Source organism: Haliotis cracherodii, unplaced genomic scaffold (genome assembly GCF_022045235.1).
Source record: "Haliotis cracherodii isolate W230 unplaced genomic scaffold, xgHalCrac1.p SCAF_15, whole genome shotgun sequence".
NCBI classification, from domain to species: Eukaryota; Metazoa; Mollusca; class Gastropoda; order Lepetellida; family Haliotidae; genus Haliotis; species Haliotis cracherodii.
Genome location: NW_027266270.1, coordinates 14,024,159 through 14,048,318, shown reverse-complemented (window position 1 = coordinate 14,048,318; position 24,160 = coordinate 14,024,159). Strand labels below are relative to the sequence as shown.

Genomic DNA, 24,160 nt, shown 5'->3' with positions numbered 1-24,160 from the left:
ACGCTTACTCATGTCATATAACAGAAGGATCATATGACGGAAGGATCATACAACAGAAGGATCACATAACAGAAGGATCATATGACGGAAGGATCATACAAGAGAAGGATCATATGACGGAAGGATCATACAACGGAAGGATCATCAGAAGGGCGAGTCTGTGGATCTTGTCAGAATAACACAAGACCTTGATAACTACGCTGTGCTTACAAAACAGTGTCAGTATAGAGATATCACAGCTGCTGCAGCTCCTCATTAAACCAGTGCCATTAAAAGATGAGGCAACAATACCATTATTTCATATGGCAGCTAATTCCAAGAAATGTCAGATTTGATTGTAAACATAAAATAAGACTCAAAATTCTTCCTCAATTGAAAAATTCCAACTTATTTTCGCAAAGCAATTCTCATGGGGGGATTTGGACCACCGGTCATCCAGTCCACGTCCATGCCCCACCCTCCCCCTCTCGTGGCCCCAATACCTGGCTTAACACTGCTTTGCTGGCTCTCGTGTGTTGGTTTCTCTCAAACCAATTTTCTTCACTTTGGTCCTAAGACGACATGGGATTTGCTCCTTGATGGAACCTATAGTATAAACACCATCGGCCACAACTAATTCCGCACAAATATTTAACGCTAACGTCCAGCACTATCAGCCTACATGGAGAAAATGCAACACAGAGCTTTTGTTCAAATTTAACTCTGTCGTTTAAATATTTTTCTTGAACATTTTGCCTACCGTGGTCTTTGGCGTGAACTTAAGAAAACCTTTTCCCAAAGACACAACATGACAAGTGAAGTTTTAGAAGTAATTGGCTTGCGAAGGGTGTATTCCGTATTCCTCGGTTAAAAAGTTTCTGAAACATGTTTGACATAACATTCCAACATTTATCATGCTAAAAGTGACAGCTTTAGCAATTATGAACTTTACAGCCATTTTATGCCAGAACATAAAGGAGAAATTTCTTTTGTGAAAACGCTTAATATCCTAGACAAAAGCCCTTTGTTGCGATTTTCACCACATTAAATTAAATGAAGTGGGAATGATTAGAAATTGAGGAAAAGACAATTACATAACAAATACATTCAAACTATGGCCTGAGTCTGATGGCGCATGCAGGATGTGACGAGCGAAATTGACGCAAGTGGCGTTGATTTCGCAGTTGTCATGTATGTCCACAGATCTGTGACAGGTGCCCTGTGATGGTGTGGCACTTAGTATTGCTCCGTGACACCAGTCTAAGTGAAGATTCAGACGAGTATCACTTTACAATTATGTCACCACTTAACAACAAGAGAAATCAGGCTTCATGTTTGAACTGGGATTTGAGAGATTTGCTTTCACAATTTTTCCAAATACATGGCATTACTTGACCAGACAGGATGTCAAATTATTGAAAATGATAAAAGGTTGGTCACAATGCCTGTGTTTGCAGAGCCAAATATGACTCACCTGCCTGAAGACTGCATATTTGCCATCATATTTGTTAGTGCCTATGTTACAATTCATAACATAACTTCAAAACATTAGCCATAAAGGCATATTAAAAGACAGGAAGCAAAAAATGAAATCGACCACACTGAAATTGACGTCACGCTTAGCGAAATTGATGCATGTCAATACACACATGTTATATAGTGCTTCCTGACAGCTTGGTAAGTTTGCCTACGTTTTCAGACATAAAAACACATTCCCCAGGTCCTCGTGGTGTCAGTCGTTAGAAGGCTTACGATAACTTGGTCTTGAAACCTAAACACCAAAGTGCATGTGCCTATCTACGCAATCTGCAGAGGAAATTTGCACATCTCTCTGTGCAAACACCCTGCTCCTGTGCTGGGGATCCCTTGCCTTTGTTTGCACGCGGGCAGTAGCACTTGATAGCAGTGCCTTCGAGAATGCTGTAAATTTCTCAGCGATTTGGCGTTTTGTTGAAAAGCTCAAAAACATTGGTGCAGGAGCAGAAGAGCAATAGGTCAAGATGCTTGACACATTTGGATGCCGTTTTTCCGCTACATTCAGCCAACAACCGTTTCATTTCAAAGCTACATCGACTCAACAGGCATTTTATGAGTCTTCATTGGTGAAAACTGTTTTCTTAATCGACACAATCCATACTCATAGACTAGTAAACCAAATATCCTTCCCGAAAACAACATAAACGTCATGACACCGTCCGAGTTAAGTACACACATGCATTTCAACCATAAAAACAGTTTCGTATTTAAAACACATCTGATGTGGATCAGTAAAAATTAGCCGACTTTGCAAAATGCTTACACATAATCTACCAGCGAAATCAGCGCTTTGCTGAAATCATGGAACGGTATAGAAGCACATCCCCATTTGGTTCACGCATAAGGACCACCAGGAAATGTGAATTAAGCTGAGTCTTATGGGGATGCTGATTCGCTGCTGACAAAGTTGAAAAAAGCAGGGTTAAATGTATCCACTAAACGAAAATCCACAATATGTTCGTCAGCCCTCCGATGATATCGTCCTCATATTGGGCAAGAATCGAAGCAGTTTACAAGAAAACAGGGCTATCAAGACTGAAAATCATCCTAGCGACAAACCAGTAAGGCGTCTGAAAAACTATGTGAATCTAAGAGTTTCTGCAAGAGGTATAAACAAGGTTGATGCATAGCACACATGGTGGGATCCCCCTGGCTCACACTATCATGCCGAAATGATATCTAGCGCTTTCACAAACGCCAATCACTGGGGTAAATGGCTTGTGCTTGAGGTCATGGCTATACAGTGGTTTGTATTGGCTACATTTTGTGGCTGGGACCCTGAAAATTACAAAAATATTATCTCTGCTGGCAAAACCTGCTACAAGAAAGAACATGAATCATGCTTCATAATTACTGTCATTGTATACCTTGGCTCAGACTGGTACATTTCAAAATTAACATGATATGAAATGAGCTTATTCTACACGGCCACCCAAAGGTGTGTTGAGCTTTCGGTTTAAACATTACAAAAATAATTAAACAAGAACATTACAACAGGTTAATTATACCCTGAGAGGATTACTTCAAAAGACTGAAGGTGAACTGAAGAGGAAGATATTAAAAACACATCATTAAGAACATAAAATAATAACAGGTAAATCATACCGAGACAGAGATTTCAAAACCCTGAAAGCTAACTTATGAGGAAGATCTTAGTCATAATATCATTAAGAACACAAATAATAACAGGTTAATCACACACACCCTGAGAGAAAGATTTCAAAAATTACCAAACTAGGAAGATCTAAGAGACCCATTATCATTATGAAATGTATATAATTAATGTCAGTTTCGCCATCATTATAATAACAAGTATGTCTATAACTTAAAACTAAAGACCATTAACTTCTTAATTGACGTCTATTACACTTAAGAAGTTGACAGGCCTTGATGGTGACTCGTCAATATCAGTTGTCAATTTCTAACCTGACATCATCTCCCGACCAAGACAATGGATTAGATAATATATTTGCACTTCCTGGGCTAAGGAAGATTATATAATCTCTTCAAGAAATTCAAACATTGATGGAAGAAAAAAATCTGTTTTTTTTTCAGCTATCGTTTCTTTTACAACCGGCTTGCTCTCTCTTGTTTCAATTAGTGTATTTGATCTGGGATTGAGATGGAGAGGCTTGTTTAGGAGACTGATGTGCGAGACAGACATGCCCTGAATTTCAACAAACTTAGACATCTTCGAGGTTACGCGATGTTGACAACGCCTAATTACATCACGCTCCTTATCAAGACATACGGAAATAATTATTTTCAAAGGGCTCACAATTCAGCCCCAACACCAGGTCAGGTACACACTACTAAACAAATGTTGACAAAAACGGGGGAAATTTAACTGTGGTTTTACAATAGGGGAGAAGAATTTATGAAATCTTGAGATTTTCGATTCCATTCAAACCGTCAGCAAATATGATTGGGGTAGATACACTTGGGGTTTGCAAAGGCCGGGAGTTTGACCAGTGGTCTGGGAGTGTTTACTTAGGACCTTGGAACACACTCGGTCCACACCCCAGAGCTTTCACAATAAACAACTTCTACTAAATGAAACCTATACCCTTGATGGGGAATCATTTCAACTTCCTTTCTTGTTTATAATTCAAAGGATTATCTGTTTTCACAATAAAGATAATAGCACGATAGATCTACATCAAAATTTTATAATATTTGGAAATTTAAAAAACAGCACGCTTTACAAATGACTTTTAGGTTGTAGTCTCTATTTCTTAAGGCAAACAAATACCTCAATATTTATATTCGTAAACAAAAATAAACATGTCCAAGACAATAAGTACCAACCAAAACAAACAGGAACCTTTGGAGGGATTAAAAATCTATAATCCCAGTAAGCTGTTTTTCTATGTTAACTGTTAGTTTTAAACAAGTTACTGTGTTAAGCATGTTGTTGATACCAATGGCATTCAACGCTAAAACAAAGGACAGACTAAATATTAGTCTCTGTTCTTGACAGTGTTTCAATGTGGACAATTACCACACAATGCCTGAGTGGTGGTCAGTAGCAGGTCTGGTCAGCTTCAAAATATTGATCCATGTCAGGAAGTGGCTCGAAATTGGCAACATTTGAAAATCCTTTAATGCCAATTACAGAGCAAGAGACTAATCACTAATCCTCTGTATTAAGGCCTGTTCTTGAGATTATTGACATTAGACTAATTAGCCCTGGCAGAATGACATGCTGTTTGTTTTATACATGTTATTTGTTAATTGTTACATTGGTACGAAATAATTGATTTTTCAAATCCCTGATTTGTCAATATCATTTTAAGTTTGAATATATAACTATATATTCTATTCCATTGTCAAAATCTATTGACCTTTATGTTTGGGAGTTTTCAATGTGTACTTTAGTTGTTTCAGAATTGAATAGATTTCTTATTTACATCCATGGCTCATGAATTTCTCATGACAAGACAGCCAATGTATGAAACACATTGATTATGCCCAGCAACGAACTACATACTCTCTTTGATAATGTTATCTGCAACCATACGCCCCCAGAGCTTACGAGAAACAGGCCCCGTTTTCATCAAGGTTTCAGTGAAATTGACATGTTATTGACATAACATGAAAACGAATTTAGGTAATTTTACAAGTCCTTTCAGTGTGTCCTTACCCTCTATCCCGCAATGAAGACAGACGCACATAACACTAGTTATAAATTCCGTCAAACTGGCTTTCACGGCCTCGAACAGTTTTAGAAATCTTGTCTATTCAGAAATGTATTTGCAATTGACAGGAGCTGGGAGCTCTCGTGTGTCACGGGTAACGTTTAGACAGGCATGTCTGTCGCACGCTCTTACGGTCTGCAGTGACCGTAGTCACGAAACAGACACTGGATAGACAACCGATATAGAACACCGAGTGTACTCGCATTCCGCACATGCCACAATAATAATTTAAGTTGTGTGTTGAAATCCACACGACAAACGAAGTGAATTCCGACAGAAAATAATTTTCACCAAGGAAAAGTATTTCCCTTGTATTTCCGTGTTTGTGACGGCAGTCGTGTCGCCGGTTTGTAAGATCAAATTACAAGGGCTTGATTTACGGCGATTTCAATTTAATTTATTTTGATGATTTAGTTTTTAAATGATTTTCCACGTCACATTCTTAGTCAATGGTTACGTTGAAAGAATTTTAAGCCAAGGACCTTGAACCAAAGCCAATGTGAAAATGTGCGAGTCTGAATCGGTAACATTCCTCCTCTCTCCAAATAATTCAAGGCATTATAGTGTTTATCTCAACAAATGCATTTCCCTTGAAGTAAACCGAGCTAAATCCCTAAGACAATCGGAACAAAACGACACCTCAGTCGTGTTTACAAAGCTGCCAAACTGACCGACGAATGAAACCCATGGACGCTTACCCTATTCAAGCAGAGAAAAGAATCCTTGATATAAAGTTTTCATGACGCTCAGTCACCCCTAGCAACGATACAACTAGATAAATCTCAACTTCCTTTGAAGTGTGTCATCAAAATCTATGTCCACGATTTCTCGTCACATAAGCCTAAGCAATTTTCGCACGTAAAACAAAAAGATGGGGTCAATTATTGTCGTATCGCATGGCCTATTATCGTCCTTGTACAAGTTGAAGATGTAATTTTGTTTGAAATAACCCCAGGCTACTTGGGGTCCTGTGATCCAGTGAATTAATTCCTGTGCCAGGGGCGAAAGGGACACCCATCGGAAACATTCACGGGGTGCTATCAGGCAACTCCCGGTCCAAGTAGAAATTATCACTTTCTGCGGACAACTCAAAGCTGAAATCTCAACCAGCCATGTTATTAACCTCCCCGTGGACCCAGCCATAGACATGGGCTGTCTTTGTCAATTTCGGGTAGGGATGCTGAACTCCGTTGTAGGGGTATAGTGTTGTCCCGACCTCTTCGCCCGTGTGGGTGTTTGCACCTGTCGGGGACATACCTCGCCCTGCCTGTCTCCCGTTTCTGATAGATCACCTATAAACTTTGATTAATGTTTGCAATAGACAATTGTCAATGTCACTCTCTGCTTGACATGAGCGCTTAGTCACTGTTACGCCACTACGAAATGTGATATACGCCATTATGTGACATCGAAAATATAACTTACGTCTTGAAAAGGAAATGTTTAGTGAACAAACAATATGAATTTATACAATGTTTGGATATTTTTTGTTTTTAATTTCACAGTGCAACGCCAAACCTATTAAACGAAGTTAAGCATGGTTGATATGATCTTGATGTCGAGGGGCAGTTGTAGCCGAATCTAAATGATTTTAGAGTTAGGAGCTGGAAACACGATCTAGGCAGGAGCATTCAGCTGGCTTTTCACGCTAATGTTGTGGAGGAAACAATACAGTGTTTTACTTTTGCCTCTGCCTTTGGGAATAGCGGCGCCAATGGGTTTCGGGACTAATAAGCCATTGTCTTGAAGTTTCATTACAAATATTATTCAAAACTGGCCTTGCCCATAAGACTCTTATTGTTATGTGTCACAGGCCACGAAGTGCTTGCGCACATTCCAGTGACCCCCCAAAACACGCGCTCCAACCTAACACCCAAACATCGGGTAAAAACATTAGAAAAATAAATGTCTTGGAAAGGCATAACTTAGAGCAAATGTTTCGCTGGGGGATTAACCTGAAACGAAACAATCCATAACTCAGACTGCCTTATCTTCACTCCACCAGCCTATTCGTGAGAAAATAAATTTAGAGAAATGTACATGAAATCGACAAAATGTGATATACACACGTTATGGCCTTAGGAGATACATACATACAGTGTTGTACATTTTGATGTTCTGATCTTATCTGAGAGACGAAGCGCATCTCATACATAGTGTCCTTTTCTGATAGCTACTGTTTGTGTTATATAACATTGTTATCTTCACGTAATGGGGACATGGTCGATATTTGACTTTATATACAAGACGGAAATTCCAATTTAAAAACATCCGTTTGGATTTTGGATCGATTAAACCAGTTATAAAACGCATTGTTTTGACAACTAAATAAGCGATTAATTGATCACCACACACTTTATACAACTAACAATAAACAACGGACGTGATATACCCTTTGACATTTGAAATATACAAGGCTTCCTATGAAATATACAAGAAAGGTTATTGTTGGAAAGACAGCGGCGGTACGGTGTTGATGGATTGAGATTGACAACATTCCCCCTGGCAGGTACTCGCGCCTAGATTTTAGGAAGCACGTGAAAATCGTGACATGTAATAACCCTTTTATGACAAGTATTCACCGGGCGGTAGCCATCAACAGGTTTCTGGGTACAGCAATGGACATTAACCTGAGTTTATGGCCCTCCCATCCCGGGTACACGACATTGTGTACCTACCTACCCGCTTCAACACAAGACGACCATTGAAATATACAACACTTTCCTGTCAAAGCGAAATACACAACACAGATTCCACACATTTCCACGTAATCCACAGAAACGAACATGAAATAAAACTTACATTGAGTTTGTCGAGTTCCAGTGGATTGGGGGTAGTTTCCGTCCACTGTCAACCACAGATACCATGGACATTGCCAATGGCATAAGGATGATATAATATTGTAAAAACCAAGGCATCCTTCGTACGAATGTAGATATACTGTCAGCAAATCCCATGCTCAGGATCTCACGGAGCTATACAGGTACCATCCAGCATAAACACGGAGTTAGGTGCTCCGTTGTACTATATAAACTCCTAGTGTACTCCACTGTGATGCGTTAACGCTGATCTGACGGGCGCTCGCTCTCACCGCTCGCTAGCTACACACTTCTCTCACTGAGCGATCAATGTGCAATCGACAACAGAAATAGACTCGTCACGTGACCAAACACAACACGTGGGGCGCCGTTCGGGTTGAGAGGATGGTGGCTGCTGTAGTTATTGGTCGTGGATTAGCGCGGTGTGGCGATAAGACTACAATATAGCCATGCCCATCCAATATGTATTATACCAGCAGAGAAATCAATTGGTCCATTTTGATAACATGTTTGCTACTTACAACCGACCACGTGATGCGTTCGATTCTATACTAAAGTTCGGTCATGCATTGATAGTTAGCTGTTCATTTCAATGCCTGTAGTCTTTATTTACGTTGTTTTTGTTTTGATAAACTTTTGTCTAGTTAAGTGGTACAGCCTTTTCTGATGAGATGTAAACTTGGCCTTGCGGGTAGAAGATGCTAAGTACAATGACGCGGTTCCTATTGCTCTTTGGCAGTAATATTGCCTATGCGGCGGTAAATGTTAACGCTGCTCTGTTCGTTTCTTTAGGTCTTGTGTGTTTGTAAGCGGTGTTCGACATCGTGCTTATTGTTTTGTATATACACGGAACAATTTCTGCCTCCCTCAACAAATAATATTTGATTAACTGAAAGCATTTTTGTTTTCAAAATGAAATCAAATTCAACATTACGTCATTACTCAAATTGTTTTGAAAATGTTTAGCAATGTTAGTGATTGTTCGTTCAACAAAACAATATTTTTTCAACTGAAAGTATTTTTGTTTTTGTAAAAATGCAAATCAAACTCAACATTGCGTCATTTCGCATATTGTTTTATTATTGTTAAGCCGTGTTCGTGATATTACGTTCAACAGATGATAATATTTTATACATATAACTATTTATATATATTCTTTTTGTTTTTGAAAAATCAAATCAAAGTCAACAGTAAATTGATTTGTAAATACATTCAAGAATGTTCGTGCTATTTCGTTCAACAAATGATAATATTTTATCAACAGAAAAACAAATCAAATTCAACACTAAACTTCATGAGCTTCAGTTGAACATAATTTCTGCGCTTTTGATAACTGAGTGAACAGTATGATCTGGTCCCTGATCACAGGGAAGATAAAAGCCACTTGCAATGGCGTGAAAAATACTGTAAGTATTCCTGAAATCGACAAGTATACATTTCCATCCATCACGAGGTGAAAGATGCATCACTAATGTACGTAACAGACAACCTTGTGTGTATTTCGGGCGGTACGCTTGCACATTTCATCAGTCGTGGAAATTTGACAGCCAATGACTTAATCAGGCGTATTAATCAACAGAGATAGAAAATCAAATAAGCATGGAACGGGGGGATTGGACAAATTATAACCACGCGCAACATTCTCTTGAGATTGTGAGAAAAAGATTTAGTTTGAAATTTCAAAGCAGAAATCGAATGTCATTCGTGAATTTCACGCACAAGCTTGAACCCGCCTGATTAACTTTTCATAGCCGATTACACGTAAACTTCAGAAGCCAAATTAATGCATGAAAAGTCGATCGTTGTTCTTACCCTAATTAACTGAAATCTACATGTGTAACTGACAAGTGACTAGGTAATTGACAACGCTATGGATTACCATTGATATATGCAGTGAAAACGAACCGTTACAACGTTGTTCATTACGTCCGACATATTGACCGGATGGAGACGCGTACATGTGGACCCAAACCGTCATCAAAAATATTTAACTTTTTCAAAATATTTAAAAAATCGATTGTAGAGTGTCATGGCTTGTATGAAATGAACAACTTTCCTTTATAATTTGTTGTAATAACCAACCCGGAATGCTCGAACACGCACGGCGTATCATAGAAATGTCCTGTTATTAACACGAACAGTTTGGCGTACTTCTTAATGAAAATATTTGTAATTAAATATTTAATCGCGTTAGTTGTATCGTGACACGTGGTCCTACGGTCCAAAATGCTGAACCGCCGTTTTCTGTTTGCACATGACCTTTTTAGACGTGAAAAGTATCGGCCTTAGCTTGACTTTAAAAAAAAAAAAAAAATATCATTATAACGTCAGTAAACAAATCACGTAAATACTGATAAATAAGTGAGATTTGTAATAACGGAAAATGTTGATAAATGTTAAAAATACCTTCATGGTATTTAGAAACAAATCCATTGTATAGGAACATGTACGTGCGTGTTTATTTGTGTTATTTCTATATAAACAAAATCCTTCAAGGTCCTGGACTTGAGAATACAGTAACAAAACTCTCAGCCAAAGTCCCTCCAAGTATTTAACGACAGGTTACGATCCTGTGACGCGCACACGGTTTTCAAGCCTATTCCTGTGAAGTGGCATGTATTTCAGTGGTCAGTCCTCAAGTCTCGCGCAGGTCACGTGCGACGTGGACATTCCAGTGTCTGGTCAAACACTGACCACGAGGAACTGTATATTGTAAACATTCTCTCATGAAATCAACACCATTGTCAGGGTCTTCAAGTTCTGTGAAGCTATTTCGAGTTCGGTCATCTCTCGGAGCCTGTCTTCAGCTTGTATTACGCCCGTCTGTGAACTTCCAAATCAGGCACTGTAGCAGGTGTTCTACACGTATATTACTCTAACTTAGAATTGTAATTCACTTCTTCTCCTCACTGACATTTCCCTACCCCTCACTAAAGTGCCGTCACCCTTGAGGACACATTAAGGCTTCCCTAGCCTTGCTCCAAGGCTGTAATGAAAGATAAGTCCATGGCGGTGTAGTAATTCTAGCCTCCTAATAGGCAAGTCAAGATGTGTGGAGGGGCGGTCGGGTAGCCTAGTGGTTTAAGCGTTCGCTCATCACCCCGAAGACCCGTGTTCGATTCCCAACATGGGTACAATGTGTGAAGCCCATTTCTGGTGTCCCCCGCCGTGATATTGCTGGAATATTGCTAAATGCGGTGTAAAATCAAACTCACTCACTCACTGAAGATGTGTGGACAGGACTCCAGTCTAGAATAGGGACAACTTGTTCTTATTATTTATATAATTTAGAAATTATGATTAAAACTAATTATTATTGCCTTGGAGACTTGTGCAAGCCTAGGAAAAAGATTAAGGTCCCTTAATAGAGGCTTAATACTGTTTTATGATTGTACACTATATCACATGTGTGAAGGGTCAGACCCAAATACTCTCCCTCTCTCTCTCTCTCTCTCTCTCTCTCTCTCTCTCTCTCTCTCTCTCTGTGACAAACCTAGAAACATAATTGAGGTGAACCGGGATTCAAACCCCAAATCATAGGTTTCAGCTGCGCCCAAGGGACGCAACTCTGCACATTGAATTGCAGCAGCTATGACAACTGGGCTGCCATGCTCCCAGAATGAAAGCGAAAGCGAACATAGGGATGATTAAAGTGAAAGTGTGAGTGAATGATGTTTTACAACCCTGTTGGGAATACTACAGCTAAACTACAAGTGCATGTAAAGACTAGTGGTCGATAACATGAGCAACAATCCACCCCACGGGGGTATGACACACAAGTCACTAGCCCATACATTGTAACTATCAAATCATCTGTCCCTGACTAGAATGAGACCTGTGAATATCCGAGGTAGAATCGGTCTTCAGTAACCCATGCCTGCCGTAGCAGGTAACGTAAGAGGCGGCCAACGGGATTGGGGGTCAGGCTCGCTGATTTGGTTGATTCATGTCATCGTACCCCAATTGCGTGGATCGATGCTCATGATGTCAATCACTGCATTGTCTGGTGCAGACTCGATTATTTACAGACCGCCATCATATAGCTGGAATATTGCTGAATGCGGTAAACAACAAATAAAAGAAAAAATACTAGAATGCGAAGTTGGAGACATTCAGCCCCAGAATCCCTACAGGGGAAAATAAAGTGTGAGAATAAAGAGACATTCGAGTGTCGACTTCCAGGTGAATGTCCATCACTACTCGGCCTGACAAACTTAATGTGTAGATATCCGTGACCCAGCATCCTGTCACAATCAACATTATGTCTCTCTAGGCCATAAACGACAGCACCAAAGCCCACTCTCAAACATTACAAAGAAAGGCTTTTCCGAAAAAATTACTGCAATAATTATCTAAAGGTGTGCTGAAAGATCATATCAAATAAATGAGTAATACAATTGTTGATAAGAATCAGTTATCAGGTAGAGTGACTCCATCTAGCGCCTGCTACTGACATCCTCGTGTCTGTCACAGGCCTGAGGCCTTGTCCTATTGCAATTACAATCTTGTTGATTTCATCCTCATCCTAGTCATGTTGATGATGAGGAGGACTAAGCAGGCACGACCTGCACAGCCGTGATGATGTCATCGCGGTGCATCCAGATGCACGCTGGAGATAGGTACCGCACTGCAGATCACAGTGTCTTGAGTATACGAGATGAACGAGATACATATTGCTTTGTTGATTATTCAGTTCTCTTTTATGCAGGATGCACATTGAAAATAGATGTTGCACTGAATATTATTTCCATTTTTATTTATACAAGGTGCACATAGTGGTACATTATGCTGTGGAAATATACATTTTTTCTTGTAATTTGAAATCTACATGCTCTTAACGATATTTTTGTTCTCCATGCAATTTGACCTCGACATGCACATAATGACATATTCCTCGGTGAAATTAATATTATTTTGCAAATCAATGTCAACATGCATTTCGCAACATATTTGTTCTTGGAATTTAACATGTATATGTTCATAACTATATATACTGCAATTGGAGATTATTTATTTGTTCTTGCAATTTTATATCTATATGTACATAACAATCTATTCTGCAGTGCAAATAATATATGTTTTCTTGCAATTTAATATCTATATGTATGTAACTATATATTCTGCATTGAAGATTATTTATTTGACATTCTTACAATACAAATGCGCCTTGTACATTTCACAGCAGGTGTTGTCAATTTCCACAGTGCAGACCACCGCCACCCATGAAGAGCTTCACTATATAGAACTGTGTTAATTGTGTCTATGACTTTACTGTTAAGACATGTGAAGGAGGGTAAAGAAATTACATATTTCTAAAAAAACATCCGGACTATTACCACTGTATGAAATGACGATGGGACCAGGGATGATGTTTTTGGAGGCGAACACCTAGATATTGATTTTTATAATTCTGACATTTGTTCTAAAGTTTTAAACATTGATGACCATTGTAGATTGTTAAATTTTAATCTTACGCATCCATCAGTCATTAGGTACTTTTAGTTCATTAAATTGTTCGAATACCGGTTTGCCCCAATTATGTTTCTAGGTAAGTCAGCACCATACCCGTGCTCGTGGGTTTCACGAAAGTGGGAAATGTCTGAGACCTGCATCACTTCGGGCTTTCCTCCCACATTAAGCTGACACGCCGTGATATAACTGGAATACTGTTAAAAGCGGCGTTAAACCCAACTCACTCACTCACTCACTAGTCTTCTTCACATTATTCAGTACTTGTAGGCCACAGGCCTTTTTTTACAAACAAAAACAATTTAGGTGGAAACAGTATAAAAAAAATATATTTCTTTGCTTTTTTTCAACAAAAGCAGTTTTAACATAATTGCATATTATCAAAGTTGGAGTATTTGTGTTCTTACAGCATTGACATAAAACAAGTACTTTGGTGTATCCATATTGATAATAGGGTCTTGCAATGACAATAGTGTATTTAACTTCAGAATATTTGGAAAGATGTAAAATTTAGATTTTATGTAACTTGGTCAAGTAGTCAAGGTGCTTGCTTGTTATAATACCCACCCCAGTTCATTTCCCAAAGCGGTTTAAAGTGCAAAACAACCTCTTGGTGTCTCCTGTCATTCTTATCTTCCAACTCTTACATAAGTTTGAAAACTTGTCCTCAAAAAATAAAACTGTGAGGTTCCTTTGTGGAAGTTTGACCTAAATGTCACCATGCCCCAAGTTTGTAAAACATTTCCGTTTGTTTGAGTTATGTCTACAATAATTTTTATTTTAATAGCTGTCCCTGAATCGTTTTAAAACTTCAACTTGGGAACAAAAAGGTGTGACAACACAACAGAACTTCAATCTTTATCACCAGCTTTCTTAACAGCACTCAAGGGCCAAATAAAAGCATCTTACGTGCTTCATCCATTCACACCCATTGACAGCCCGTTAATAAGAATCCAACACCTTCCTCCACGAAGAAATAAAACATGGCTTAGTGTACCAATATTTATGTCAACTGACCACTCAAACTTGCACACAGTATCCTATTTGTTTACTTCTCGCTGTTTTCTCTCGATATTAACATAATCCCTGGCGACTCCACCATTGATGTGTACCTTTCTCGACCAAACTTCACGCTAGGATAATGAGGTGTTAAATAGAGTAGAAGATGAAGTGTTTGTACAGGGCTTGTGCCTGTGCAGGCTTGCATCACAAAGAAATATACAAAGGGATTAATGAAATCTACATCAGTATGTTGATCTGGTCATTTTACTTCATTCATCTTTCAACAGGCTCTAACCCTGCTTCAACTTAACAAGGGATAAGCCTAGCTTACTGAGCTTAAGGGTTTGTCTTAAATACATGCCACAAAGTTCACAATCTGTTATTATGACTTTTAACTTCAGTAATATATTGTAAATATCCTTTACTAATGAGAGACTTGTTAGTACCGTTATCTGACCTTTGAAACAATACCTTTCATCAGTGCCTTTAGTAGCTGGAAACAATACCTGTTTCTTATTAGGATATGTCTTAATTAATTAGCTGCACCTTAATTATTTCTTGTTTGCTGAGATCAGTTATTACTATTGTCACCATAATTAGGCACCGGAACACCAGAATTAGTCACTAATGATATGAATGAAGTTATTTAAACTATGGGGCCTAATAATTTAAATACTGGTCATAATAAGGTATTGTTTGCCTTTTTGGAACCTGACCCAGGTAGATTGAGTCTCCAAAGAAGCCTCCAGCTGATGTTTAAGTAGAATTGTTTAATAATTCATATCAAATTAGGTGACATGCCAGTTTGCCAACTGATTGCATGTGGCAAGTTCTGTTAAAACACCATCTCAACATATGGCAGTGTCTTTATAGCTGTGTGTACAGATTTCAACGGTCAAGCATGGCAAAGGAAGTAAAGGTCATACCGAATTAATTATGAGACCTTCATTCCAATTATTGAAATATGTCTGCCGTTGTATTGGTAAAAATATTTTTTAACAAACTGTTCAAACATCTGTGTATCTGCTCATAATGCTATTTGTCGATGGATGTGATTCCAGTGCACGTTTGGATGGGCTACATGTATTGCGTATTTCATTAAGTAGAGCCAGAATGAACACACCTAACAATTATATACATCTGTAGGTACCTGGGCACATTAAAATGATGGGAGGTGGGTGTGTATGTATGTAGTAGTGAGGTAGGGTCGGGTAGGGGTGTTTTTTTGTAGTGAGGCAGGTGCGTGGTGGTGGGTGTTCGTTAGGGAGGCAAGTTGGGTGTGTTTGGTAGTAAGTTTTTTTTATAATATATACTTTTTTATAAAGAGGTGATAACTTGACCAAAACTTGGTTAAGTGATTGTTGTACTTTGTAGTGAGACATGGGGTGGGGGTAGGGGGTTGGAGGTACTTGGTAGTGAGGGGTGGGGGTTGGAGGTACTTGGTAGTGAGGGGTGGGGTGGGGGTAGGGGGTTGGAGGTACTTGGTAGTGAGGCAGGGGGGCAGGTACTTGGTAGTGAGGTGTGGGGGTGGGGGAGGTACTTGGTAGTGAGGCATGGGGTGGGGGTAGGGGGTTGGAGGTACTTGGTAGTGAGGTAGGGGGTTGGAGGTACTTGGTAGTGAGGGGTGGGGGTGGGGGAGGTACTTGGTAGAGAGGCAGGGGGGGATGTACTTAGTAGTGACACAGAAGTGACACACGGAAGTACTTGGTGGTGGTGAGGTGAGGGGGTGTGGGTGTGTGTAGGTGTGGGAGCTGGTGGTACTTGATAGTGAGGTGTGGGGGTGGGGGTGGAGGTGGTACTTGGTAGTGACACAGAAGTGACACACGGAAGTACTTGGTGGTAGTGAGGTGGGGTAGGGGGAGGGATGGGGCATGTTTTGTAGTGAGGCAGGTATGGAGTGGGGTGTATTTGATGAAATATTATAATTCTTTGATCCTAGACTGTGCATGGCACAAGGATACAGTTTTTGCTATATCAGCAGTTATCAATGTTCTGTTTGTCTATCTGACAACACCACCTACAGGTGTCTCCAATGACAGGAGCATCAAAGACAAGCCTAGTGACAACACCAACAGATAAACACACTAATCAACCAAACCATGAAACAGTTATACTCTGGTGCAACATACACTTGAAATGAAGTAAGGGACTCTCTAATCACAAACAAAGCCTGTCTTAGTAATTATCCCAATTTAGTCCTTGTGACTGAACTGTCACTAGCATGCTAACCCTTGTCACAGCTTGTAGATAACAGTTCTCCGGCAATAGACAACTGGTTGTACAACTCCAGTTGATATAAACGCCTTTGAAATGTATCTCAGTTCAAGGGCTGGGTCATAAACAACAATTAGCATTGTTCTGTCATGCTTTGTTAACTAGCCTCTAATTAGAGAGCAGAGACAGGTCTCAATGTTTCTCCAGGATCAAATAACCACTGGTCAAGCAGCCAGGAAGTGACCGCAGGATTTTATTTCCTTGTTACTTAAGTCTTGAGCTCTGAAACTGACCATCTCAGTTAATTACAGGTTTAATTAGAAAGCAGCCAACACAGATTACCTTGATAAAACCATGGCTGGTTTATAGGTCCGCACAGGTTAAAGACACTTTGTTCTTGGATTAGAGACCTGGGTTTTGACAAAGGACATAAACATACTGGATAACACCTATGCCACTTTGAAGTATTAGATTTCGGTGAAAATGGAAAAAATCAATTACACCTGATCTTAGTTTGACTTTAAGGTGCAAGATATTACAATCCGATACAAACTTGCTTGATACTGCTATTGTTATATTTCGATCATGTTATTTATTATGCATGTGAAAGCATTATATAAGAAACCAGAATATCAACAATAGACATTTGATATTTAATGAATAGATATTTAACAATTTTGTTACCAGGTTCCAAATGAGTTCCTATAATCTTCAGATTTTATATCGTCATGTTATTTGTTAACAATGAATTTCATGAGAATAATCTTTGACTTCGTCTTTTATTTCATTAAACATTTATGATTATTGTAAAAGCAGTTGTTTAATCTTAATGTGTAAACTTTCAACTGACTCCCAAGTAGTTATAACACTTATTGACAATGTAAGCGACATGTGTGTATAAATATTAAACAAGAGATAAGTAATATTTGTACCAAATGTAATCAGTATAATTAAAATCACCCCAGTAGAAAGTACTTGTTTTGTTTAAAGAGGAAACTAAAATTCTGAAACTTAATTCAATATTTATATTCTGTTAAAGAGGCACAAATATCTTTTAAAAATTTACTTCCTTGAAAAAAGTTTGTTTGGTAGTTCAGCTGTAAAGAACCTTCTGGTTCAAATTGTTCTATAGAAAACATAACATCTAATTACAATCCAGACACTAACAAATGTTATATTTGGGATAACACTTTCTTAGTAAAGTACAGATTCTCATACTATTTTCGGTTGAGTCCCGTCCGGGATTCGAACCCACACTGCCAGAGTGAGGCACCTAATCGCCAGCACACAAAGTCAGCAATCTAACCCACTCAGCCACTGAAACATCCACCAAAATTGAAAGTCTGACAACTGGTAGTCTAGATCCCGTTCTTTGAGTACCCCTCTGACAAGCGTAAATTGGCACGGCTCCCATGACTGAAAGCTACAAACACACAATACCATTTAGAAAGTGGTCAAATGTAACAAACGTTTTATTTGGGATAACACTTTCCAGTAAAGTACAGATTCTCATACTTTTTTGGATTAGATCGCTGACTTTGTGTGCTGGCGATTAGGTGCCTCACTCTGGCAGTCTGGGTTCAAATCCCGGACGGGACTCAACCCCCAAAAGTATGAGAATCTGTACTTTACTGTTAGTGTTATCCAAAATATAACATTTGTTACATTTGACCACTTTCTAAATGGAATTGTGTTCATAATCCAGACACTGCCTTTCAAAAATGACAAAAACAGGTTATTTTTGAAACAGAAATGAAACATGAATTGTTTGATAGGCATTACTTAGAAGTTGAAGGATGACAAAGTAGACACAATTTCTGGATAACAAATAAGTAAATAAAGAAGTTGTTATCCATACATTGTATCGACTTGTTAGAAATGAATCACGTCCATTTCAAAGACTGGACTTGTCTATTGCAGTGCAATGCTCCCACCTCCCTATGGCCTGGAGGGGTGATTGACAAGGATTGTGTTAATTTCCCACATATGTGGTGTACAAATGCACTTGTCTCCACTCTCCACTGTTTTGGTCTGATAACAGGGGTGATATAAGCCAAGTCTACATGTCCTCCATTCAAACAGCTACCCACACCCTGAGGGGGGTCATAAACCTACCCTTTATATACACCCCCATTCACTGGGACCATAAGCAATAAATTCTTCATGTCGCTTATGAACAATGACATCATTGTTTTGGGTTTATTGTGAGGATTTGTTTCCTTGGTAAAAATCATTGTTATTTGGTCAATGAGATCCTAACGTATCATTTTCACTGTCGGTGTTTGCTTTGCTTTGTCAATTTCGAGTCCTGATGTACATTTCATGATTCGTGACTGATTAGATTTTTTTTTCACTCTCATAAAAATTTCCAAAGCTCTTTTTAATTCATATTAATTGTTTTTGTAATTTATTCCAAAAGGATGCCATATATGCTTCAAAATATGCAATAAATATAAGAAAATCAATATTTTCTTGTCTTAATCATATTTTTTAGGCCTGTTGCATTTCACGCTGAAATATCAGATTTATTAACTGCCCTTTACACTGTTTCCTAAATGAGGAATATATCATATGCTGAGCTTGAGATATCAAATTCAATATTGATAGCATATTATCATAATTAATATTTTCATATTGATGCCAAACAACATGACAAAAGTAAGTGTGGCCTGACCGGGTCAGGTTTGTGTGAGGTGGGAATAAAAACCAACATCCAGGTGACCGCTGGAAACTGACCAGTGTCAAGTGCTGTTTGACCATTGTCCATAACAATACCACCATTCACACATTTTTTTCCGGAAGTCACAAAAGAGATCAAAACAAACAATAGGATATATCTTCCATCTTGAGTCATGATTGTTGGTTGTATAGCAAGGTATTTTCATTTCGAGTCTGTCAAAACTCGGACAATGGTTTGACATGAGCCTGCGTCCATATCTGTCCGTGGTTTATTACCCATCAAGCAAGTGACGAGGGCGATTCAACACACATCTCATATTTTCCTTTTTAGAGGAGAACCGGGCACAATACACATCAATTCCGGCGGAGAGAACATAGGTAGAACTCCGCCCGGCCTAACACGATAAAAGTTGTCCAGTCTGTGTGATCAGTGAAGTGTACTCGGACCCCGTCTTACAGAAATACCGCATTATGGAGTCTCAGAGAGGGCTCCATTGTAGGACATTGACTAGCCTCAATTTCGCTCGTCATGCCTGACTGGTTGCCAATTACCGTCTGTCGGTCGTCTTTTACCTGAGGCTGCTTGTATTTTACCTTTGCCTCAGTGCCGAGGTCGTAAATACCAATTCATCAATCAAGGTAAAATATGACGGAAGAGCGACTGGACAATAAGTGGACATTTTGTGGACACGCACCATAGCTGTGTTTCCAGTTGGAAAAGTAAACGGGTGCATGTTTTGATAGAGATATCCGCCATTACCACTATAGACGTTACTTGTCACCGGCCACAGCATGCATCCACCTGACTGAAATGTACATCAGTTCGAAATGCAGTAGCGTCAATTTCAAGACTGTTGTTAATTGCGAAATGCACGTGCATCACTGGCAAACTATTTCCCAGGCAATTAACAAGTGCAAAACAAGATTCTGCCATTAAAAAACTAGAACCCAAAAGATGAATCAAGTGGACTTAACTCAAGCTAATTATTCATCAATCAATGGTTCGGAGCGTGTATTTATATTGATGCTAATCTAAAATTAACGACAAGGTGTTGCAAGCTTGACCCCAGCATCTATGGTTATTAATAAATGAGTCCCGCGTAGCCTTGCACACATGTGGGTGGTGGAACATTTGTGCAGAGATCCCCTTGGAAGATTATGTCCTCAATATGTTCATGAATACACGGGACCCTCATTAATGGTCACTGAGAGTTCAGCAACTGTTATCTGATTATCCGCACACTTTTTGAATAAATACTTCATTCGTCATCTGAAGAATGAATACAGAAGCTGTGACATTGTGTACACATGCTAGAAAAACTATTACTCTTATCTTTTGAAATCATAAACACTGTTTAAGTATCTTCATCTACAATTCCATCATTAAAAGAATGGGGGTTGGGAGGGATGAATGGTGGCCCAGTCATCTAAGGCACCCAAATATGTATCAGAGTTATGCACCTTTGGTACATCAGGAACCTATGATCATGGATCCGAATCTCAGTTAAGCCCTGATTATATTTCTATGTTTGTCAGCATCTAGTCCTGCACCATGACCGTGGAATACATTTATTTTATGAAAAAAACATAATCTAGAAATGCATACAAAAGCAAGTCTAGCCAGCTCAAGCTAGCTCTATTAGGGAATTTTTTTTTTTTTAGAGTCAAGAAGGATATTGTGTAATATAAGATTTCAGAGACTAAATGTTAGTCTAGTCAGCACCATACCTGTGCTCGTGGGTTTTACCAAAATTGTAAACGTCGACTACATCACTTCCGGCTTTCCTCCACATCAAGTTGACATGCTGTGATAATGGATAATGTTCAAAGCGGTTCTACACCCAACTCACTCACTCACTCATTAAAAGATAGGGATGAAGGCTGAAAAGAAGTTAAAATCTTTTTCGATTATTTCAATCATCCCTGAATACGAACTGATAGCGATTAGATTCTTAAACAATAAAGAAGATGATTGTGTGTCTATGAGCTTTTACACCAGAATTAACGTTTGTAAATCAGATGTGACCCATGTAATGAGAAATCAACACCTCTATCATCAAGCCCATACCACTAGACTAATCAGCTGACTAGAAAATGACCTTAAATTTGCCTTTGTGAGGAAAAAAACTCCTAATCATTAGCTCTGGTTCATCACAGCTACATTAGGCCTCAGATTGAAGTATCACCAGAAATGATTTGTTTCCTGTGCAATAGCAAATCTGTGATGTCCTGAACATTAGATGGCAGAAAGGCCATTACTGGGTAGGCAATAGCTCTCTGAGGCCAGGGCTGCTGGTCAAGCTATGGTCATTAGGAAATGACCAGCTGGGTCTCATGTCTTGGGAGGGTTGAGAACCAAGGTAGCGTGAGGTTATAAATTAATTCTGATGACAAGATGTTTTGTCTTTTAGGCTAAAACACTTTCAAGGTTGAGAGGCTGGAACTACTGTCCAGCCTTAATGGGTCCTGGCTGGTCAGCCATTGATAATGCTTGACCATGATGTCCAGTGATATTGGTCAGTTAATAATGCGGAAATTGATTTCAGTAATTTACGCAGTGTATGGGGCTGATAAATGCCCATTTTGTAAATTTAACATCTTAGCAAACATCACATTGTTCATGTCACGTCAGTTTCAAATCTGTCAATTAGACGACATGGGAACTGATTTGCCGTGGTTTGTTAGTTTTTGGTATGGTGAACGAAAGATGAAAATTTATTGAATTCTAAGGAATTCGTGGCAAAAAATATATGGAATTTTAATGAACACAAGGAATGGGTCATTATAGAGAGAGTCGTCAGCGAGCTGTTGGAGCACAAACCAGTCGTCAATATCACTTTGGAATGTTGGAGGTTACCATGGATTTTGACAAGGAATACCATGTTGTGTATATTGGCTCAGTCAGATGCAAGAATCAGACTTTCTAAAACTGATTGAAATTTCATTGAAATTGACACAAATTCATTCATGTCTTAGACTGGTTCCATGTACTTCGTCAAAACTGACAGAGAAATTAACAACGGCTTTGTGAAATAGACATTGCCTATCTGTTCTTTCCGACCGTGTCTCAAGAAAAACACAGACAACCGAAGCTGATTGCAGTGAAACACTACAAGATAATTGGGACAAAAGAAAATGATACTAATCTGTTTCCTTTTTTACCCCGTTTCAGATGTTTGACTCATGTTTGACTTGCAACTGATGACCTGCTGTTTGAAGAAATGCTTTCAAACAAGACATCATACGGTTCTCGTTTTTTTCCAAGACAATTGTCATAACACAGCATCCAGATATCCGACTCTCTCTTATGCTCTCATCCTCAATATATGTTTTACATTTTATTGCCATGTAGATCAAAGTTATACTTACATAAAACATACTTCACTGACATCTAATCTCATAGAAGTCAAACAAAACTTGCGAATACCAGAAGCACCAGAATGTTTTAGCACATATTTTTTAAACTTAACCTTTTTACTGTCACATAAATTTTATTTCCAAGTGAAAACATCCATTTCTCCCAAGTCCATTGGGAAACATTACCGAACTGTTTAACCTTCATCTTCCGTCAGAAAGAAACAAATCTAATGAACAATTCTTCAAAGCAACATCAGTGGATTTTTTGTTTAGAAAAGGAAAATCAATTTTTTTTTAAAACTTTAAAACCTAGCTAAAATCGATTTCGCGCGTTAAACGTAAAAGCGTCATTGACGACACATGTGCGGCAGACAATCAGGTGTGGACTCAGATGGCCAGACTCTGGATGATTCGAAACTCGACAAATTTGTTTCTAGCAACACCCACAGTCCGCCTTCAGTGGAAGACCCACAGGGACATTTGGAGGAAGTCAGCTAACACTATACAAAAATACATTTCCACTTTATCATTGTGGACGTGTTTTCTGGTTCACGTTTCTCTGCGGTCCTAGTGGCAGGATTGCTGTATCAGGGTTATATATAGCTGCTAGCTGATTCCAGAGTCGGCTGGTGATGCACTGCAGGTATATGCTGGTGTTGTGTGGAACTGGTGCAGTGTGCAGAAAGTTTATTATTGGATGTTAAACCAAAAACAAACAAAAAAACATCCAGTTAAGGAATTTGCAGAAACTGGGTATTTTGCAAATTTTGATTTGGGTGAGAATAGTGACATTGGCTTAATTTGGAGAGTTCTTAAGGGGTATATTCAACAAAATGTACATGTTTCATAAGCGGTATATTCAAGAAAATGTACACGTTTCTTAAGCGGTATATTCAACAAATGTACATGTTTCTTAAGGGATATATTCAACACAATGTACATGTTTCTTAAGGGGTATATTAAACTAAATTTAAATGTTTTTTTTTTTGGGGAATATTCAGCTAAATGTACATTTTTTAAGGGGTATATTCATCTAAATGTATATGTTGTAAGCAGTATATTAATACATTAACATGTTTAAAGAAAAATATTTAGCGAAATGTACATGTTTATTATCCAGAAGGGAAATCTTTGTTATATGCGCCTCCTTTAAGTATTACACATCTTCAAACATCACCGTCACCCTCATCTTAAAACATCAATTTCCTATTTTCCATTACTGAGAAATCATGCAGAAAGCTCTTTGATTTCTCCCATCTTCTGGTGAAAGGTGTAAAGGTAAATAGTCAAGACAGTAAGATACTGGACACACTAACATGATCTGGGACTAGGTGTAATTCATTTCACAGCACCATTGAGTGAGGGGCTGCCTGCCCCCTAGGTGGCCATGTACCTGGTGTGCAATGA

The 24,160-nt window shown here is 38.8% G+C and overlaps 1 protein-coding gene across 2 annotated transcripts in view; it reads right to left on the bottom strand.

The window, feature by feature from the left end:
- The window catches only part of LOC139462303 (ephrin-A2-like), a 343,146-nt gene that overhangs the window by 50,935 nt on the left and 268,051 nt on the right, over positions 1-24,160 (bottom strand). The window contains exon 1 of one of the 2 annotated variants that reach the window (XM_071243929.1): positions 8,016-8,329. The exons of the other annotated variant lie outside the window; for it this stretch is intronic. Within the exon in view, the coding sequence (XP_071100030.1) occupies positions 8,016-8,170 (155 nt within the window). The 5' untranslated portion in view covers positions 8,171-8,329. Of the gene's footprint in view, positions 1-8,015; positions 8,330-24,160 lie in introns of those variants that run through there. 2 annotated transcript variants of the gene reach the window in all.